Here is a 22057-nt window from a genome sequence, read left to right on the forward strand (position 1 = left end):
ATATATATATTAAGCATATTTGGAGAAGCAGAGGTTAAGAATTCTGATCCCAGAACAGCTAGTCTACCAGGGCTTGATTCTCAGCCTTGTTGCAAGTTTTTTGACTATAGGCAATTAACTCTTCCTTTCTGTACCTTACTTTTATCACTCTAAAACAGTACCTGCTTCCTAGGATTAAATGAGATATTATATATCAACTGTTTAGAATAACACATGGTACATTTTAGGTACTTTATATGAGTTTGCTATTACTATTAGTCAATGTTAAGATAATTTAATATATAAAAATGATATTATAATAATAATGCTGTTAGAATAGTAACTATTTTCGATGGATGCTATTATAGTTCCTTAAGACTGTAAACTTTTGCAGAAAATCCAAATATTGTCTTTTGTTTAGAATTTAAATTCATAGTACTTAAACATAAGATAGGCCTAAATACATGCTGTTTTTAACAAAAATGTCCTACAGTCCTATAAGTAGAAGGCTAAACAATACCAGTCAATCTATGGTTTCCAACCTTGGCTGTGCATTAGAAGCAGTGGGGGAGCTTTTAAAAAGTAAGCTCAGGAGCACCCAGCTGGATCGGTCGAAAGAGAATGCAATTCTTGATCTTGGAGTCACGAGTTCAAGCCCCATGTGGGGTACAGAGATTACTAAAAAATAAAGTCTTTAAAAACAAATGAATGAATAAAATAAAAAATTTAAAAGTTAAGTCCAGACTCCAACCCTTAAGGTTCTGATTTAATTGGTTTGAGATAGACACTAGACATCAGCACTGTCTTTTAAAAGTTCCTCCACATGATTCTAGTGCACAGCCAGAGCTGAACCCACTGCCCGATATCTTTGGTCTAGAATATTCTACATGGGCACCACACAATCAGGATATGCTAGCTTTCTAAATTTTGTTTTCCACCTTCTTAAGAAACGCACCACTGTACAAAACAGTGGTAGGACAGCAGAAGCCAGTGATACCCTGATGCTCAGTTTATGAATGAAAACCTTTGCCATGTAACAAGCACTGAACCAGAGAAACCTGATAATCTCCCTCAGGTTTCTCAGTATACAGTCCCAGGCCAAATGTACAATTTTGTGTTTTCTGTTAAGAATGCCTCAAGGGCATGTAATTCCTAGATTACCAGCTGGACCTTTTGCTGGTATTCCCAAACTGTCAAATAGGAAGAATTATCAGGTATGCAGCATAATACTCAATTTTCAATTTTTAGTTCTCTTATTGCATCAAGAAGTATGCTTAGCTTACTATTCACATGACATACAGAACATCATTAATTTTCATAGGACTAAATAAACCATTATGGGACATCTCTAAGATTTCGTAAATAATTTTAGAAAACAAGATTATTTTACAGCTCCAAGAATAGCTGTGCAGTGGTTTTCTGTTTGTCTAATTAACAAATTCAAAGATAACTGAATGGAGGGGTGGGGATCTTAGTTTTGTTACCTGCACGTTTCCTATATCTGATGTGCCGCAAAGGATCAGGTCCGCTACATCACATTGAAGTCTAAAGCCACACCATGATTCAAGAAGTGCATGGTCAATGATCCAGAAGGTCTCCGTCCAGAAATGGAGAGCTCAAAGATGACCTGATTGATGGCTGCTGAAGTCAGTTCTTTCCCCTTTCCTCTTTAAAATGGTAATGATAGTGGGCTCTCTGAAGTTTGAAGGCATTTCTTTACAGCTCCATATACTGAGGAAAAGCCTGTGCAGATGTCTACATAGTAACTCCCTCCCCTGCTTGAGGATTTAAGCAGCAATGCCATCAGATCCTAGGTATTTTCAGTCTTCCTGGGCCTGACACAAATTGGAATGATCAACCCACTATCTTTCAAAAGGAAAAACATTCTAATATAACAACCTCCATCAAAAAACAAAACAAAGACAAACTGTTTTCTTATGAGAATCTCAGCGACCCAAAACAAATATAAGTTGTATTTTGAATTGGTTGATAGAATCCTATTGACATAAACATTCAATTTCAGAAAACTTACATTTAGCATCTGGGATACTGTGATATGGTGACCACACAAGCATTCCTCCATTATCTTTATCTGTGTACTTTGTAGCACCTAGGGAAAAAAATTCATTACTTTAAATATGATGGATTTTATGTACATTTAAAATTAAGTATAAACAAAGTAAATTTTTTTCTATTTTAGTACAGTACCTGCAAGAGGACAAAGGAACCAAGTACAAGGAAACAGAGAAGAAAAACAGATTTTACATTAAATATACTAAGTATTTCATTTATGGAATTGAAGAAAATTTCACAAAGACTGAAGTTAACCCCATTTAAATTAAAAAGAAAGACTTTCTTAAATACACTATATAGCCCTATTTCTTGACAGGTAATACATTTGATTTAACCTTCTAAACATAATTTGTGAGTCATTAAAAATTCTGACTTTTAAAACTAGAGAATACCTCAGGTGGTAAGTTATTTCTGTTTTGCCCCATAACTAAATGGGTCAAGACTACCATCATTCAAAAATACTTATACCTGCTTTTTATGTTTTTTATTTAATCTTATTCCTGTGAGTCTGCCAACTGTTCCTTTTGAGCGTTAATTTCACTTATTACAGTTTATATTTATAAAATTATGTGCTCTGTTTAAGAGGAAAACAAAGTCAAAAAATGTAAAAGTTAACAATGCTGTTTCTCCTTGAAATAATCAAAAGTCCACCTCCAAACGTAGAAGCACAACATTACTGTTGCTTATTTCTAACCTGTTATAACCTAAAAAGTCAGAAAAATCAAGCTCTATTAATACTACATCGAGGATAGAGACTGAATGAAAGCCCAACGCAGCTGTCCCAGTGCCAAATACATGCCTGTGGGTTCTGTCTTTTAATTACTCGGTGGTCTTTTTCTGGATTCTTTCTAATTCCTAGGTGCATTCAAGTTAATTAAAACTATCAAGAAATGAAGCATTGTTGCTACCTACTTAAAGACTTGTCTATGAATGTATCATAATTGACTTTTGTGAGGTATTGATAGCTACCAACAACAAATGGCAAAAATTCCAAAATTACTCATTATTCATAAAACATTAACAGAATTTTGAGGTTAAACTATAATCATTCATAAAGTTGTAAGATATTTGGAATAAAGAACACTCACCTCCAGGGGTAAAGGAACTAAGGGTATAACCTCAATCTAGAGAAGTTATCTATCCAAGAATAATCTAATATAGTTTAGTAGTTTTTAACTTTCGGAGAATCACTACACGTGACAATTGCATATTCAATCAACACACTATAGAAAATTATAATTATATACTGTTAGTGAAAATATGAAGCTAAGATTGTTTAAAAATTGTATGTGTTTTACTCTAGGGAAAAATTTAGGATGGAAAAAAGAGAAATGAGAGAATAGTACCAAAGAATTAGAAAAATCATATTTATAAAATGAATCTAAAAATCTACTGCATTTTGTCATATCTTTAATAAAGAGGACAAAAATCTAAGACTTTAAAAAAATGCAAAGTAGAAGTACATTATCTAAAATCTATATTCAATGAAAACAAATTTCAAGTTTTTTAAAAACTTCAAAAATAAGATCTATATTAAATTTCTAACCACATAAAATATAAACACAAAAGCAAAACTGGCAGTCACTCAGTGGAAATAAAACAGACATATCCAAGTTGGTCAGAAGTCTTTATCTACTTCTATTTCTATTGAGTATTCTAAACTTCAGTTCTTCAGCATGGATTTTTTCTTTTTCACAATGAATTATAACAATAAGATAATTTAAATCCTACTTAATAAGGAGTGCAACAAGAAAGGTTTCCATTAAGTCTCAAGTCTTTAAGAGCGTTATCATGCTTAATATTTAAACATATTTCTTGCATCTGATTCTTGCATTACAGAAAATCTTAATTAAAATACCTTCATGAAATATCTCTTCTTAAACAGATATAAACTATTTTTTGTATTTTTTCCCCAGAAGAAAAACAGTTAGGTTTCCCCCAAAATTCTTAGGACTACAATTAAGGGCCTGGTCTGACAAAAACTGACATCCAAGCTGTGGGAACTAACAGCTCTTCTAACATGGGAGTAGGGGATGCTAATAGGGAGAGTACTAATTGTGTCTGGTAGCAGAAAATGACTAATTAGGCTTTTCAAAGTGTTCCTTTTTTTTTTTTTTCCAAAGATTTTATTTATTTGAGAGAGAAAGAGCGCATGAGTGGGAGATGGGGAGAGGGATAAGCAGACTCTCCACTGAGCAGGGATCCCCAAGCAGGGCTCAATCCCAGCACCCTGGGATCATGACCTGAACTGAAGGCAGACACTTAACTGACTGAGCCACCCAGGCATCCCCACATTGTTCTTTTCCTAACCTTGAACTAAACTCCACCATTTTCAATCATGTATGTGTCAGCTAGGCCCAAGAGATGACTGATGTTCACAAGAAATGAGATATTTTAATGGTTAAGAGTGTAACCATTACAGAGTCAGACTCTAATTCGAATACAAGCTCTACCATTTCCAAGCTTTGTCATCTTAGGGAAATTTACCCATGTGTCCATGCCTTAGTGTAATTCTTTAAAAACACTGATGAGGGATGCCAGGATAGCTCAGTCTAACAGTTAAGCAGCTGACTATGGAATTCAGCTCAGGTCAGGATCTCAGAGTCCTGGGATCCAGACCCCACACGGAGTCCCCATGCCAGGCTTCCTACTCAGTGGGGGGTCTGCTTGAGGATTGGTCTCTACCTCTCTTCCTGGCTCCTCCCAGCCCCACCCCCACTCGCTCGCCAGCTCTCTCCCTAAAATAAATAAATCTCAAAAAAAAAAAATAGGGAAGATGAGAGTACCTACTTCACAGAATTATTAAAAAATTAAATGAATGTATGCAAAGTACCTGGCATACAGTAAGCATTACCTAAACATTATTATTACTAGTATATGCTCACTGTAAGTTCTTTCTTGTTCCATTCGATCTCTACTCTGAAAAGACTTCTTGTCACCTTATCAAATAACACAAACGAATAAAACCTCATGGGGCTCTAACATAAATAGCTAATGCCTCCTCTCACCAATCCCTTGAAAATGAGACTGGATAGCTGAAATGACTTTTTTTTTTCCTAAAAACTCAGACCTGACTTCTCTCCTATAAAAGAAGAAAGTAACTTGTATTATTTTATTATTAACATATAAAGTATTATTTGTTTCAGGGGTATAAGTCTGTAACTCATCAGTCTTACACAATACACAGCACTCAGCACAACACATACACTGTACCCCTCAGGATGATTTGCATACAATAATTTTATCCTTTCCATTGTAAAAGTTGAAGACAAAGATCTCAAGGACTTAAAGTCAATATTTATTTTGCTTTTATGTGCAACAATATTTATTTATTTATTTTTAAAAAGATTTTATTTATTTATTTGACAGACAGAGATCACAAGGAGGCAGAGAGGCAGGCAGAGAGAAAGAGGAGAAAGCAGGCTCCCTGCTGAGCACAGAGCCTGATGTGGGGCTCAATCCCAGAACCCTGGGATCATGACCTGAGCCGAAGGCAGAGACTTTAACCCACTGAGCCACCCAGGCACCCCTGTGTGTAACAATATTTAATACTATATCTCAAACCTGTCTGATAACTCAGAAATAATACTGAAGGGATGCTTGGGTGGCTCAGTCAGTTAAGCATCTGTGTTCTGCTCAAGTCGTAATTGAGTGCTGGGGTCGAGTCCCACATCAGGCTCTTTGCTCAGCAGAGAGCCTACTTCTTCCTCTGCCTGCCACTCTTCCTGCTTGTGTGAGTGTGCTCGCTCTCTGACAAATAAATTAAAAAAAAAAAAAAAAAAAAGAATACTGAAAATCAAGCTTGCCTCACCAACGAAATAATCCAACCTTAGAAGTATCTTATCTTCCAAACAGATTAAAAAAAAAAAAGAAAAACCCAAAACCTAGATAGCAAGTTACCATCATTTTTAAAGACTATATATTAGGATGACAGTTCTGAAAACAAAATTATTAAACAATTTTTAAAAGTATGAAATGAAACACTTAAAAGTTTAATCATTTTGAAATCTTTTAAATACCTTAACTGCAGTTAGTAAGTACATTTTTTTTTTCTTTAAAGATTTTTTATTTATTTGTCAGAGAGAGAGAGAGGGAGAGCGAGCGAGCACAGGCAGACAGAATGGCAGGCAGAGGCAAAAGCAGGCTCCCCGCCGAGCAATTAAGTACATTTATGAGATCAACTGGTAAAAACCAACAACTAAAAAACAAAAATATAATTTTGAGGGGCCCTGGGTGGCTCAGTGGATTAAAGCCTCTGTCTTCGGCTCAAGTCATGATCCCAGGGTCTTGGGATCAAGCCCCACATCAGGCTCTCTGCTCAGCAGGGAGCCTGCTTCCTTGTCTCTCTCTGCCTGCCTCTCTGCCTACTTGTGATCTCTGTCAAATAAATAAATAAAATCTTAAAAAAAAATTTTTTTTTGATGAGCTAGGATTTTTACATCAATAGCAAATTTCAAAATTTAAGTACAAAAATAAAAACCAGGGCACCAGGGTGGCTCAGTACATTAAGTGGCTGCTTTCAGCTCAAGTCATGATCTCAAGGTTCTGGGATCAAGTTCCACATTGGGATCCCTGCTCTGCAGGGGAGCCTGCTTCTCCCCCTGCGCCTCCTCCCACTTGTTCTCTCACTTTCTCTCTCTCTCAAATAAATAAAATCTTTTATAAAAAATAAATAAATTTACTTCTTAGATTTAGGACATTTAGAATAAGGAGTTCTACAGAAATCATGGGACAAATATTCTATAGGAAAGAACTTAAGGGGTGCCTGGGTGGCTCAGTTGGTTAAGCAGTTGCCTTCGGCTAGGGTCCTGATCCTGAGTCCCAGGATCGAGGTCCACATCAGGCTCCCTGCTCAGCAGGGGAGTCTGCTTCTCCCTCTGACGTCTCCCCTCTCATGCTCTCTCTCTCTTTCATTCTCTCTCTCTCTCTCCAATCAATAAATAACATTTAAAAAAAAAAAAAGAACTTAAGTACTGAGAATATTAAGACACACCAAATATTTGTTAAAGTTCTCTCAATTTATGAAGTAGGCTCTCACATATTTAATTCACTACCTTCATATTGGGATAAATAATGACTTTCCAAGGGTTATATAAACATAAGTAAGTTTTATGGGAATTAATTTTCAGAACTTCAGCTTCCCTTTGTGCTCTTCCCCAAGATAATCTGCCTGAGAACTCACCTGCAGTCAGAGCTAGCTGTTCATTCTACTTATGTATGACCTCTTTCACAGATGCCCTTCCCTCACTTACCAAAATAAAAAAAAAGGGGGGGGGCAGCTCTTTTACCCCATCCCACATCTGAGAAGAGTACATCACCTAATATTTTAAGACCTCTACACTGCCAAACGAAGGGTGTCAGCAAGGCTCTCCTTTACTTAAGGTATCATAGCTATTACAATTTCAATCAATTATACATTAATTGTAATAACTCAAACCAGAAGAGACTTAACACTTAGAACCTTATGTTCACAAGAATGCATATTACAATGGTAGAGAAATTAGATAGTTGATCAATAAAGCACTTTCAAGCACAAAAATATAAAATTCCATGGGTAAAATCCATGGCAATAAATTTGAAGATAAAAAGAAAAAATGTAAACTTTCATGCTATTCACCTCTCCATACTTCTTATAAAATAGATACTATCATATTACTATAGTATTTATATTTAACTGGATGCATTTAAAACAAGGATATAATGGCTTTATTTCAAAGTCCTAGTATTTTCAATACACTGGAGATTATGTTTTTCAACTATTTTAACACAGCAACAAGTGATGTCAAAAATACACGAGAAAATTTTTTTGAAAATTCTTTTATGGGGGTGCCTGGGTGGCTCAGTCGTTAAGTGGCTGCCTTCGGCTCAGGTCATGATCCCACGGTCCTGGGATTGAGCCCCACATCAGACTCCCTGCTCCGCGGAGAGCCTGCTTCTCCCTCTCCCACTCCCCCTGCTTGTGTTCCCTCTCTTGCTGTGTCGCTGTCAAATAAATAAATAAAATCTTAAAAAAAAAAAGAAAGAAAGAAAGAAAGAAAATTCTATTATGAATATACAAGCAAAACATTTTGAAAACCACTGCTTTATAGACATTAATTTTCACCTAATCTAATGATATGGTTAACATTATCTCCTTTCACAAATCACAAAACAAAGGCATGGATACTTTAGGCAGTTTGTCAAGGACACTATACCATATTAGCTAAAAGGCGTATGAAAAGAGGTAAGATTTAATCGCCACACAAAACTGCTCTTCCTTGATACACAAATAGGCAGGAGGCACTAAATAAAAGTTGGGAAGTGAAAAATCTGAAGGAAAAAAAAAAGCACCTAAGAAAATAAAACCCGGGATGCCTGGGTGGCTCAGTCGATTAAGCATCTGCCTTTCTCAGGTCAAAATACTAGGACTCTGGGATCAAGTCCCACATTGGGCTCCTTACTCAGAAAGAAGTCTGCTTCTCCCTCTGCCTGCCACTCCCCCTGCTTACACTCTGTATCTCTCTTTCTGACAAATAAATAAAATCTTTTTAAAAAAAGAAAAAGAAAGAAAATAATCAAATCCAGTCAGTAAATTTTTATAAAGGCATTCTTAGCAATGGTGTTAATTAACATAAACTGTTCCTAAAATTATATTCAGTAATTCCACTTTAAATCACAATTCTCATATTTTCTAAAATACTCATTTTAGTAATTCATTCTGTTTGATTTCTATCACTATTAATTTCTTCAATAAAAATATCCTAAACACACATACACACATAAATCCCCTTTAATTTTCCTATATTCTGATCATAATAATCTTGGTACCTTGGGAATTTTTCTTCCAAATAAGTTGGTTATGGCTGAATAATCTCCATGAAGGTAGACTGAATGGTTTATGAGACTAAAGATGAAGGTATAGAAAAAGAGAAAAGCAGAGAGAGATACTGACCATTCCTCAATTTCTATCATTAATAAATACCTCTTTTCCTTTTATCTTTTCCAAGGAAATATGTTTAATTTCTCACCAAAGTATACTGAATTGATGAAACTTCACCCAATAGCACAACACTTAGAATAAAATAGATGAATAGCACTGTATTGAAAGGCATAGAGGTTCAATAGTTACTTTAAAAAAATGTCTAACAACTGATACATTTGCTTGACAAGATTTGCTTATAATGGTTATAGGAAAGCCTATCCAGGTTTAAGTGATAATTGGTTTTAGTTGTGTCCCTAGGTTCAGTATTCTTCTGCAGATTAAGGAGAAAATTTACACATGAATTTTTAAAATGTGACATATATTCATTTTTTTAAAAACAGATTTTATTTATTTATTTGACAGACAGAGATCACAAGTAGGCAGATAGAGAGAGAGGAGGAAGCAGAGAACCAGACGCGGGTCTTGATTCCAGGACCCTGAGATCATGACCTAAGCGGAAGGCAGAGGCTTTAACCCACTGAGCCACCCAGGTGCCCCAATGACATATATTCTTACCCTAATAGAAAGTGGCAATTATAATCTGTGTAAATAACTTGAAATGACTTTTAAAAATGTAATAATGCAGTGATTTTTTTTTCCACAAATATTCTGCTTAGGCTCAAAGTAATAAAAAAAAAATGATGATCAAGTAAACTGGATAATTCAAATAGTGGCCATGTGAAACTACCTGAAGTGTTCTGCACTTTTAATGAATTATTTTTCAAATTTTGAACTTTATTCTCTATCGTGAAATGAAAACAAAACAAAAAAACCTTTACAGTGATCTAGACCAAGGCATATATAAATTTGTTCCAGCAAGAAGTCTGGTTTTTAAACATAAGACCTCCCAATCAACTGTGTACAGTTGTCTATAAAATATAAATCTATCTAATGGAGCAAAAAAATAGATATGTTTATTAACTTATGAAATAGTTCTGGTTGTTGAATTCTAATTTGTAAGTCAGTTTATCATTTCCCAAAAAAGCAAAGTACCAATAAATGCCCCAAGTCATAAAGATATAAATGTATGCAGAATCATTCTTAATTATCAAATTTGATCTTTACTGAATAACCGCCATATGCCAATCAGGTATTTCTGATAAGAATTCCATGAAGCATTTTTTATGTCCATTTTACAGCTAGGGAAACTAAGGATCAGGGAAGGTCACTAATTTGCTCAGAGCACAAAAATAAAATACCTGGGAACTGAATTCAGTCTATTTTAAGCCAAAGCATGCTTTTTCCAAGTAACAAGTTAATACCTTGTAATGCGAAAGTGTTATTCCCCTACCAGCTACATCAATAAACAAAATTAGTTTCACAAACCATTTAAAATTATTTGAAGACAACCAGTACCCACACTTGATAGCTTTTGAATAAAATATACTAACAGCTATGTCGTTTGGAAGGCAACCCAAACCTAGTGAGCACTCGAATCACTGGTTTTACCTACTGAAAAACGGACCGCACTAACAATCCTTTTAACACTTATTATTTTACCCTCCCCCTCAGGACAGGAGGATAGGTTACCTAAAACTCCTCTGCATTGTTGTAATGGGCAGGGGATGAATAATACCCACCCATGCCCTATAACGATGTAAAGACGCTATCCCTCCCCTCTCCCACCAAAAAACACAATTAAGCCCTATTAATATCTAATACAGAATTCAAAAGCCCGACACAATGTTATTATGAGGGGACAGGGGGCAAGAAACTGACCAACTGTGAGGGAGAAAGGGGTTAAAAAAAAAAGAGCTCCTTCAAAGTCTATCCAAAGCCTGAACTGAAGAGGGTCTGGGGTGGGGAGAAGGAACACGCTCCACTCCGGGAGGCTCTAGCAAGGGCGCCTCCATATGCGGAACTCTCGCCCAATCCCCGTCCAGGCTGAAATCCCGTGACCGCCAGAGAGCCTGTTTGGAGAAAAGTAGACAGGGAGCCCGCAAGCTGGGTTAGCAGAGGACGCTGGAACCTGGCTGCTCGGGGAGAAAATGTCTCCTTGGCAGCTGCTGCCACTGTCCTGTGGTCTGACTTCCTAGGGCTGCCTGGAGGGCGAGGTGTGCCTCTGGCTTCTCCCCACCCCCTTTCCCCATCCCTTTCTCTCCGCGGCTCCTACACTCGCAGAGCTGTCGCGACTAAAGCTACACCACCCAGCTAAAAAGAAAGGAAAAAGAAAATCCCGTGTTCGAGCGGGTTGGCCAAGGTTCGCCCTCAGCTTCGGCCGATGACAGCAGCCCCGGCATCCGCCGCCCTTGCTGAGCGCGGCCCTCCGCTCCCCGGGGGCCGGCGGTGTGGCAACTGACATTTGCATGGTTCTTCCACAAGCAGCCTGCACACCCTCTCCTCCAGCCTCGGCCCAACAGCCGCTCCTTCCCCAGCCTCAGACCCTCGAATCCGCCAAGGGCCGCCTCCCTCTGCTCTCCCCAACCTCGCCCCGGGCTCATGGGGACAGAAAGGCGATGCCAGCAGCGGGCAAGTGGCCTCTGAAGGAACCATGTTAACCTTGCAATGCACACATCTGCCCACACGCCCTGTGTCACAGCCCTGCCAAGCCTGACAGCCTCCCCGCCAGATGCCTGCCCATCCCAGCCCCGCATCCCCGCCCAACCGCACACCCTGACCCCTACCTCGGCAGCACCTCTACCCCTTCCACCCTAAACCATTCCCAGAAAAGGGGAGACAGGATTTTGCTTAAGCAAATATATCTACCTGGATCAAATTCAGGGATCCGAGCTTGGTATTCAGCTCCGACTCTCATCCCAACATCTGCAAAGCAATGCCAAAAAGAAAAAAAAGAGAGAGAGAGAGAGAGGAAAGAGGAGGAAAAAAAAAAGAAGAAAAAGAAGAAGAAAAGAAGAAAGAAAGAAAAGGAAAAAGACACTTAATAAAATATAAAATTTGCTGGAGGGAGGAAAGAAGCGGCGGGTGGATGGGAAGATATTAACTCGGGCACTCCGGGAGATGGCAGCGGATGGGGGCGGGGAGCGGGGGGGGGCAGGGCGGAGGATTGGTCGAGGGGCGGAGGGACGGGGGTCGCGGGGGGTGCTGCTGCACTGCACCGGGAGTTCGAGGCTACCGCAGCGCCCGGGCTCCGAGGGGAGGGAGGGCGGGAGCGCGGCGAGGGGAGGGGGCTGGGGGAGGGGAGGAGGGAGGGGGGCAGGCGGGCTGGCGGGGAGGAGTTCGAGGCTACCACCGTGCTCGTCGTCGCTACTGCAGCCGCTCTCGGGCTCGGAGTAGTGCAGCCCGCCGTTGGTGGATGAGGCGCCGCCGCCGCCGCCGCCCGCCGGGCTCTTGGCGCTGCCGTTGGCCGATCGATTCTTCCCCAGTAACTCGGGCCCTTTCTCCATCATGCCGGGCATGGTAGAAGAGGGGAGGGGGAAAGGTGAGGGGAAGCGGTAGGCGTCAGGGTGAAGGGGGAGATGGCTTACGAGTGCGGGCGGGAGGGAGAGGAGGAGGAGGAGGAGACGGCGGCGGCGGAGGAGGAGGAGGAGGGTGTTAATATGGAGCCGCCATAACCGCCCCGGTCCGGCAGTAGCGCAGTCGCCTCACAACAACCCGCCCCGGCCCCGCCTCTCTCCCCTCCTCCCTCCGCTCGCCCCGCGCAGTCCCGGGCGCCCCTGTCGGCCGCGCCGCGCTCTACGCCGCCGCCGGTATCACTCCGCCCCGCAGGGAGGTTCCGGCCGCCGGGCGGGGAGGGGCAAGGAGGGGGAGGTGGAGGAGAAGGGGGGAGGGGCGGGGAAGCCCCGCTCGCCGGCAGCCCCGGCAACCCCAACCGAGCTAATAAAATCGCCGCAGAGAAGCCGCCGCCTCTCCGGCTTCCTTCCTAGGGGGCGCTCTAGCGCGCGGGCGGAGGCGGACAAGAGGGCGTGGGACTCTTTGCCCTCTGGGCGGAAGGAACGCGCCCAGCCTGAGAAAGGGCCGGCGAGATCCGAGGCGCCGGAGTCTGGAGAACGGCCTCTCTCTCTCCCCGGTGGTTGCGGGTCGGGACGGCCGGGAGGGTCTCGGCGGGAGCGCGGCGGTTTGCTGCTCGTTTTTGCGGCTCCTCCAACCGCGACGAGCTGGTGTTGCGCCCGTTCCCGCCCGGGAGCTGGACTGTGTGGCGGGCCGCCCTTAGAGCTCCAAGCCCAGAGTAGCAGACGCGGTCTTGTTTATCTGGACGCTGCAGTTCTGGTGTCTGAATCCCAGATCTGGGGCCTGACTCCCGAGAGAGACTGAGGGTGCCAAGATGAGTTTCCAGTGCTAGCATTGCAGCTGTATTTTGCTAAAAGGTGTCTTGTTAAAAACCTTTCTTCAGTTTTCTCTTCTCACCTTTGCTTTATTTTTACCCATTTTTCGCCTCTACTGTTTTATTAGTTAGAAAGTGGGTGTTGTCACTGGTGAAATAAAATTACGACCGGGGCCTTGTGGACTGGTGCTTACTCAGTCCTCGCTGACTTGTGGTCAGGGCTTGGAGCAGAGCTGTAGGGAGGGCGGAGTCGCCTAGTGGAGGTGAGGCAAGAGCTGCATTCTGGCAGAGTTTCCAGCTTGGCAGGCTCCGTGCTCTGTAATGCTTTTCTGAATTGCGTTAGGCAGAAGGAATAGGGAACTGCATATTTCCTTCACCCGATTTGAGGATATCTGCTCTGTTCTGGCACTGGGAGCTGTTTATGATTTTCTGTTTCTTTCTTCGTTCATTCATTCATTCTTTATTTATTTATTGTTTTTGCTCAGCAGTAAGAATTGAGGACTTCCCGTGAACATCTAGTATGCAAATGAATGAAGAGCAGTATTTGTGGTCCGGAGGTAAGGTATTCTCCAAACACTTAAAGGCTGTCCTGAGTAACTCTGTTACAGGTCAGTGTGGAGTGGATCAAAGCAGAAATAAGCATCTCTGGCCAGAGCAAGACTTCAAATGTCTCAATCAGGAATTGAGCCAGGGGAAAAAAAAAAAAGCCTGGGAAGTAAATATTTGGCAGGCTCCCTGTCTAAAGGGGAAAGTCTCCTGAGCAGGTTCAAAACACCTATCTTGTTCTGATCGTGGAAATAGTTTGATCTATCGAAGCTTGATATGATTCCCATAGATCATACAACTAAACCTTTTATTCTTCTCTTTCTCTCAACAAATACAGTTCTGGATATTATTTTAATTCCTGTATAGTTTTTCTACACTGAGAGAATATCCTGGGCAAATGAAATTAGTAGCCATTTCATTTTCATTGTAAATGAATACATTGGTGTTTTTATTTTTATACGCAAACTTCAAAGAACATGATTCAGCATCTCTGGTCCTGTAATGCAAAGGCCCGACCATGAACTAAGTGAATTCATGAAAGGTAAATGTCGCTCTGATGCCCTTTGGCCAGCGTGCTTTCTAACTCCTCAACTTTGCAACACTTCAGCCTCTTTTTTTTTTTTTTTTAAAGATTTTATTTATTTATTTGACAGGCAGAGATCACAAGTAGGCAGAGAGGCAGGCAGAGAGAGAGGAAGAAGCAGGCTCCCTGCTGGGATGTGGGGCTCCATCCCAGGACCCTGGGATCATGACCTAAGCCAAAGGCAGCGGCTTTAACCCACTGAGCCACCCAGGCGCCCCAGCCTCTTTTCTATTGAAAGGAATTTCTGCTTATAGATCAAGGATTAAAACGTTTTAATTTGGGGACTTTTGTACTTATTTCTAATGATTAGTAAAACCCTTAAAGAAGATTCCACACTTCTCTCGAGTACAACAAAGGGGACAGAACGCATTCCACTCGTGGGAGAAGAACCTCAGGGATGGGGGCTTTTCTTTCTGTTTTGCCCCGAAGAAAAGAACAACACCTGAAGCTGACCTGCTTCTGAAAAAGAATAAGACCTTAAAATGATTTCCCAACAGTTAATAAGAACAGTATAAAATTAGGAAAAGCCTAAGAAGAAAATTCTGCGAATGTCAATAAGGGGTTAGAGGAAATGAATCTGGTCAAGGAAGAAGAAAGCTTTAAGAAAGTTAATAATGTCCAATGATGAAGAATCATGAGAAGGGTTTAAGAAAAGGTCTCTGGATTTGTTAACAAACAATATTTTATTTGTTTGACTGCTTTTTTACTGTATTAAAAATTTTTTTTACTGTTTTCATTGCAGTTTAAATTTGGAATAGATATATCTTATAGTTCTAATATCAAAAGATATCAGAGGAAAAGCTTCACTATTGTACTGGATATCCCAGCAAAAAAAAAGGCAAGGAAAAAAATGTATAAGGATTGTTTTGTTTTGATTTGTTTTGTTTTTAATTTATTTGAGAGAGCCAGAGAAAGAGCATGAGTTTGGGGGAGGGGCAGAGGGAGAGAGAAAAGCAGACTCCTCACTGAGCAGGGAACCTGACTTCAGTCTTGATTCCAGGACCCTGAGATCATGAGCTAAAGATAGACACTTACCTGGCTGAGCCACCCAGGTGCCCCCCACAATGTATAAGGATTGAAAAGAAATAAATTAATTTGTTAACTGGAAAAAAAAAAGATGATAGGCTGTATATATAATTATAATCTATAAACTTTTAGTATTAATACTGAATTTAGCAAGTTGCTGGATACAGTCAGTATATAAAGAGCAATTATGTTTTAAAATACTAGCACTAAACAATTAGAAAATGAATTTTTGAAACTGATAACATGAATGAATGCATCAAAAATATCAAATATCTAGTGTATTAGCTTTCTGTGATAGCTGTAACAAATTATCACAAAGTCAAGTGGTTTAAAACAAACTGTCATACTTCTGGAAACCAGAAGTCTGAAATCAAAGTGTCAACAGGGCTACACTCGCTACAGAGGCTTTAGGGAGAATCTGTTCCCTGCCTTTTCCCATTTCTGGTGTCTGCTAGCATTTCTTGGTTTGAAGCTGCATCACCCGATCTCGGTCTCCATCTTCACATTGCCTTCTCTTCTGTGTGTGTCACGAATTTTCCCCTTCCTCTATTATATAAAGACACTGATAGCATTATGATCCATCTGGATAATCTAGGATTATCTCCTTGTCTCAAGAGCCTTAACTTAATCACATCTCCAGAGACCCTTCTTCCAAATAGGGTGACATTTATAGGTTCCAGGGATTCGGACCTGATTTTGGGGGGGCACCATCTAACACATGGCACCTAGGAATAAATCTTAATGAAAGGTGTATTAGGATACTATACTGAAAATTATATTTTTCAAAGAAATTAGAGAAGATCCAAATAACTGGTCAGGTGCAGAATGCTCATGGATTGGAAAATTCGATATTGTAAAAATGTCCGTCTCCCAGTTGGTCAGTGGTTTTAGTCTAATCCCTGTTAGCATCCCAGCAGATTATGTGTGTGTCATTTGACAAGCTAAAATTTAAATGGAAATTCAGAAGATCAAGAACAGCCAAGACAATCTGGAGGAAGAGCAAAGTTGGAGAATTTATAGTACCAGGTATTAGAAAGTAGACCAGTGGAACTAAATAGAACTCTTGTGAACGTTTTATTTATGCAAAGGTGACACTGTACTAATGTGGAGAAAACAATGGATGCTTTGATAAACGTTGCTGGGTCAACTGAATGTCTATGTGGAAAACAAAAAACCTTGATGTCTACTCATACTAAAAATAAAAGCAAAAAAAAAAAAAAAAAACCTCTAAATAGATTGCGGACCTAAAAGTTAAAAGTAAAATAATAGTGCTTTTAGAAAATACCATGGTTTATTGTCTTACAACATTGGATAATCAAATTATTTCTTAAATAGTACATAAAAAGCATGAGGAAAATATTGAGCATTCCAGGTACAGAAAATAGTACAGGGGCCACTTGACTAGCTCAGTCAGTAGAGCATGCAACTCTTGATTTCAGGGTTGTGAGTTCATGCCCACCATGTCAGGTGTGGAGATAGCTTAAGAATAGAGAGAGATCAGCGGGGAATCTGCTTCCCCCTCTCTCTGCCTGCCTCTCTGCCTACTTGTGATCTCTGTCAAATAAATAAATACATCTTTTTTTTTAAAATAGAGGAAGAAAAAAAAAGAACGGAAAGAAAAGAGCATGGAATATGCAAAGAATCTTGAATTGTATTATGTCAAGGAGCTACAAATAATTTTGTATTCCTGGAGCATGAAGTGAATTCAGAATGGGCCTAGAGAGTTAGGCAAGGGCTGAACCACATAAAGGCCTTGACAGTGTTCAAAGAGTTGGGCAATTTTTATTTTTTAATTTTTTTTAAAGATTTTGTATTTATTTATTTGACAGAGAGAAATCACAAGTAGATGGAAAGGCAGGCAGAAAGAGAGGGAAGGAGGCTCCCCACTGAGCAGAGAGCCCGATGCGGGACTCGATCCCAGGACCCTGAGATCATGACCTGAGCCGAAGGCAGCGGCTTAACCCACTGAGCCACCCAGGCGCCCAATTTTTAGATAATGGAAGAGGAGCAGAGGGCTCTAACCGAGAGAGTGATTTAGTTCAGTTGGTTTTTTAGGTAAAAATTGAATGTGGAAATAAATGAGAAGGCCATTGAATTAGTTAAGAAATTATGAGGTTTAGGGGTGCCTGGGTGGCTGAGTGGGTTAAGCCTCTGCCTTCTGCTCGGGTCATGATCTCGGGGTCCTGGAATCGAGCCCCACATCAGGCTCTCTGCACAGCAGGGAGTCTGCTTCCCCTCTCTCTCTGCCTTCCTCTCTGCCTACTTGTGATCTGTTGAATAAATAAATAAAAATCTTTTTAAAAAAAGAAATTATGCCCCTGGGGATAAAAATACGTTTTAAAAATTTTTTTTAAATTTAAAAATAAAATTTAAAAATTAAAATGAATTTTAAAAAAGAAATTATGAGGTTTAAGTTATGGCATTGGTAACAAAAATAGAATTGGGGTTAGATGCAAATAATTAGGAGGTAAAAGTAGCAAAATTGGGGGATTGGTTGAATATGGAAAGGAAGAAGGAATGGAAGAGTCTAAGCTGACGCCAGTATTTTAGCTTGAATGGCTGAGTGGATTGTGTCAACAACAGAGTTGGTGAATACTGAAGACTTAACAATTTGAAGGACAGGGAGAATGAAATAATTTCCAGATAGGTTGGGTCCTCAATATGGAGATACCAGCATGTAGTTGGATATATAATTAAGATCAAGAGTGCAGAGAGGGGGACGCCTGGGTGGCGCAGTTGGCTGGACGACTGCCTCCGGCTCAGGGCGTGAACCTGGAGTCCCGGGATCGAGTCCCACATCGGGCTCCCAGCTCCATGGGGAGTCTGCTTCGCTCTCTGACCTTCTCCTCGCTCATTCTCTCTCTCACTGTCTCTCTCTCTCAAATAAATAAAATAAAATCTTTAAAAAAAAAAAAAAAAGAGTGCAGAGAGGGATTTGTTACCAATTGATTGTAGCTAACCAAGGTCATGAGACCAAAGTAAATCACACAAGAAGAGGATGTAAGATGAGAAGTATAATGAGCTGAGGATAAAAAGGAAATGGACATCAACATTGAAAGGCCATACAGAGGAAAAGAAATGCATAAAAGAGACTGAGCATAAATAGAGAAAGTAGAGAAATAAGGAGAGTGTAACTTCCTGAAACCAAAGGTTCAGAGAGCTCTAAAGAGAAAGGATCAGCAGGACAGCAGAGAAGTCAGTAATTAAAGCTGAGGCTCCTGGGTGCCTGAGTGGCTCAGTTAAGCAACTGCCTGCCCCTAAGTTCATGATGCCAAGGTCCTAGGATCGAGTCCTGCATTGGGCTCCCTGCAGCAGGGAGCCTGCTTTTTCCCTCTGCCTCTCCTTCTCTCTTTCTCATAAATAAGAATGAATAAAATCTTTAAAAAAAAACATAAAGTGGGGGCGCCTGGGTGGCTCAGTGGGTTAAGCCGCTGCCTTCAGCTCAGGTCATGATCTCAGGGTCCTGGGATCGAGCCCCACATCGGGCGCTCTACTCAGCAGGGAGCCTGCTTCCCTCTCTCTCTCTGCCTGCCTCTCAGTCTACTTGTGATTTCTCTCTGTCAAATAAATAAATAAAATCTTTAAAAAAAAAACCATAAAGTAAGGTTCCAATATGTACAGTGCTTCGGCACATAAGAAAACATGATCTTGGAAAGACCACTTTTACTGGGTCATGAGCCAAAGAACCAAACTGCAGTGGATTGAGAAGTCAAGTCTTTTTTAAGGAAATGAGAACAACTAATATGAACCTATTCCAGGAAATTACTCATATGGATAAGAAAAGGAAAAAATGGAACTAAGTGTCTTGGAGCAATGTAGCTCTAAAGTTATAGGCAAGAGTATGTATATATATAATATTTCAAAAGTTGAAGTACCAAGTGCAGTTGTTTCTACCCTATTATCAGTTGGATATATACAGCTGGAACTTTATGTTAAGGAGAAGAGAGAACAAAGGTTATCTAGGTCTGTGTACACAGTAGATGTTTAATAAATGTTTACTGAGTTGAACAAAACTAATATCCAGACCATAGCAGTATGTGTATATCTCCTTTCTAATGTATACACATAAATCACTGTAGCTGCCTGAACATGCTGAGAGTATTTCTGAAAGAGTATAAAATAAACTGTTTACTGCTGGGAAGGGGGTATCACTGTTTGAAATGAAAGGGGGATTTTTATCTCATGTATTCCATTCACAGTTGGTCTCTTTTGCCATGAGTATGTATTGCTGTTTTGAGGAAATACATGTCTAAAGAATCAATAGACAAAACACAGATAAGTATAATTTTTAAAAATAGTGTAGAAGTTCCACCTACTAGAAGTTGAGAGGTAGAACAGAAGAGGAAAGATGGAAAGAGGGTAAGGGGTATTATCCTCATTTTACAAAAGAGGAAAAATTTAAGCAGGGCAGTAATTGTGGACTACACCTTAATTCACCAACTACACTAGGCACGCAGGAAGGAACTCAAATTTTATTCTTACCATCCAGGCTCATAATGATTTTCTTTATGACAACAATTTTGCTGAAAAGTTTATTGATTTGGTTTTTGCTTCTTCTTCATTATTACATTAGAAGTTCCTGTCTCAGGGGCGCCTGGGTGGCTCAGTGGGTTAAGCCTCTGCCTTCGGCTCAGGTCATGATCCCAGGGTCCTGGGATCGAGCCCCGCATCGGGCTCTCTGCTCTGCAGGGAGCCTGCTTCCTCCTCTCTCTCTGCCTGCTTCTCTGCCTACTTATGATCTCTGTCAGATAAATAAAGAAAAAATCTTAAAAAAAAAAAAAAAGACGTTCCTGTCTCAGAAGTTTACCTCCCAACACTCAGGTGAGGCTATGCAACACTGAGCCCAGTTTAGTGGGGAGGGCCCAAACAACAGGGAGGAGCTCCAGGTTTTTGTTTTGTTTGTTCTGTTTTTCTTGGAGCCACTGATCCTCAAGGAGGAGTGAGGGTGGGATCACATAATTTTAGAGGTCTGGCAATGCCCTCCCTACCCCCATAGCTACCATTTCTGAAGCTGGTCTTAAAACCACCATTTAAACAGATAGGGAGATAGGAAACTACAGCACAAAGTAGATCATTTTTTTAGGATGTTGAATCCTAGAAAACCTTTCTTTTTCCTTCTTTTTTTTCCCCTTCTTTTGTCCTTCCTTCCTTGTACCCAAAGTTCAACTACGTCTAAGAGAAACCCCAAATAACTGCCTTAAACAAAACGAAAATTTACTTTTCATGTAAAAGATATCCAGAAGTAGGCAGTCCTGGGCTGAAAAGTCAACTGCAATGAAAAGGGTGAGCAAGGCAGGCTGCTTTATCTCTGCTCTCCACCATTCCTAGAGTGTCCATTTTGCCCTTGTGATCCAAGATGGTGGTTAGAATGCCAGTCATCATGACCACATTCCAAGTTAGAGAAAGAAAGGCAGAAGGCCACACCCTGCTCTTTAAGACTTTCTGGAAGTATAGCATACCATTTATGTTGGTATATCAATGTTCAGAACTTAGTCACATGGCCCACTATCTTCAAAGGAGACTGGAAAATGTCAAAAGTGCTCCACTAAAAATCAAGGTTCCATTGCTAAGGATGAAGTAGGAAATGAGTACTGAAAGGTAGCTAGCAAGCTCTGTCACACTGTTTGTTTAACTATTTGAAAAGAACAGGGGTGCCTGAATGGCTCAGTGGGTTAAGGTCTGACTTTGGTTCAGGTCATGGTCCCAGGATCCTGGGATCAAGCCCAGTGTTGAACCCCATGTGGAACCAGAGTGGAGCCCCTATCGAGCATCCTGTGGAGCCCAAGGTTGGGCTCCCTGCTCAGCAGAGATACTGCTTTTCCTTCTCCTTCTCCCTGCTGCTCCCCTAGCTTGTGCTCTCTCCCTCTCTCTCTCTCAAATAAAAATATAAAAATATTTAAAAAATAATTAAACAAGCTTTCTTGGAAACAACTGCCTATATTACTAAATCTGGAGTCATCTCTCTTCTCTGGGTCTTTGACATTTGTTACTGTTTAGCCAAGGTCTCCGCTTAAACTCCCACAGATTTTTAATTTTCTTTTTTTAACCCTTCCCTTCCTAAGCAAATGAATATAAATGTATGGTCATTTAATTTCACCTGTTTTGTTTTGGTTATCTGAAACTTTTGAGAAGTTTTTGAATTGCAGCTTTCCTACTTAGCTGTAAAGAATTTTGCTTTAAGAACAGGAATAGTGTATTAATTTATATTTTCAGCATTGGGTACAATCCCTATGCATAGGATTCTCAATATTTATTTAATGAATGAATTCTGCAGTTAGAAGTAAAGGACATATCTTGAAGAGTTAGGTTTTTGTTTTTTCTTTTTGTTGTTTGTTTCAATTCTGGAATTGTTTATGAAAGGAGACTATGAAATCTCCCTGTTGGTTTGTTGTTGTTGTTTTTTTTTTTTTAGATTTTATTTATTTTATGGCTGAGAGAGAGAACACAAGCTGGGGGAGCAGCAGGCAGAGGGAGAGGAAGAAGTAGGCTCCCTGCTGAGCAGGGAATCTGACCTGGGGCTCGATGGGGGGGATTCCACTTGGGCTCCACGTGGGGTACAACGCTGGGCTCAATCTCAGAATAATGGGATCATGACTTGAGCCAAAATCAGGCACTTAACTGACTGAGCCACCCAGGTACCCCAATCTCCCTGTCTTTTAAAATAATA

The 22057-nt window shown here is 40.4% G+C and overlaps 1 protein-coding gene and 1 long non-coding RNA gene across 10 annotated transcripts in view; one reads left to right on the forward strand and one right to left on the reverse strand.

Annotated features, from left to right (window-relative positions):
* The window catches only part of RCOR3 (REST corepressor 3), a 52309-nt gene extending 39761 nt beyond the window's left edge, over positions 1-12548 (reverse strand). The window contains exons 1-3 of one of the 6 annotated variants that reach the window (XR_006386660.1): positions 12201-12547; positions 11720-11776; positions 2012-2089 (exon numbers count right to left, since the gene is read on the reverse strand). Coding sequence is in view for 5 of the 6 variants with exons in the window: in XM_044267464.1 (XP_044123399.1) it covers positions 2012-2089; positions 11720-11776; positions 12201-12369 (304 nt within the window). In the remaining variant the exon portion in view is untranslated. Of the gene's footprint in view, positions 1-2011; positions 2090-11719; positions 11777-12200 lie in introns of all 6 variants that reach the window. The other 5 variants (XM_044267464.1, XM_044267463.1, XM_044267462.1 and 2 more) reach the window with 5 other exon arrangements.
* The window catches only part of LOC122918710, a 55153-nt gene continuing 45429 nt past the window's right edge, over positions 12334-22057 (forward strand). For 2 of the 4 annotated variants that reach the window (XR_006386661.1, XR_006386662.1), the window contains exons 1-2: positions 12926-13278; positions 13721-13792. This is a non-coding gene — a long non-coding RNA (uncharacterized LOC122918710). Of the gene's footprint in view, positions 12393-12925; positions 13279-13720; positions 13793-22057 lie in introns of those variants that run through there. The other 2 variants (XR_006386663.1, XR_006386664.1) reach the window with 2 other exon arrangements.

Source organism: Neovison vison, chromosome 10 (assembly GCF_020171115.1).
Source record: "Neovison vison isolate M4711 chromosome 10, ASM_NN_V1, whole genome shotgun sequence".
NCBI classification, from domain to species: Eukaryota; Metazoa; Chordata; class Mammalia; order Carnivora; family Mustelidae; genus Neogale; species Neogale vison.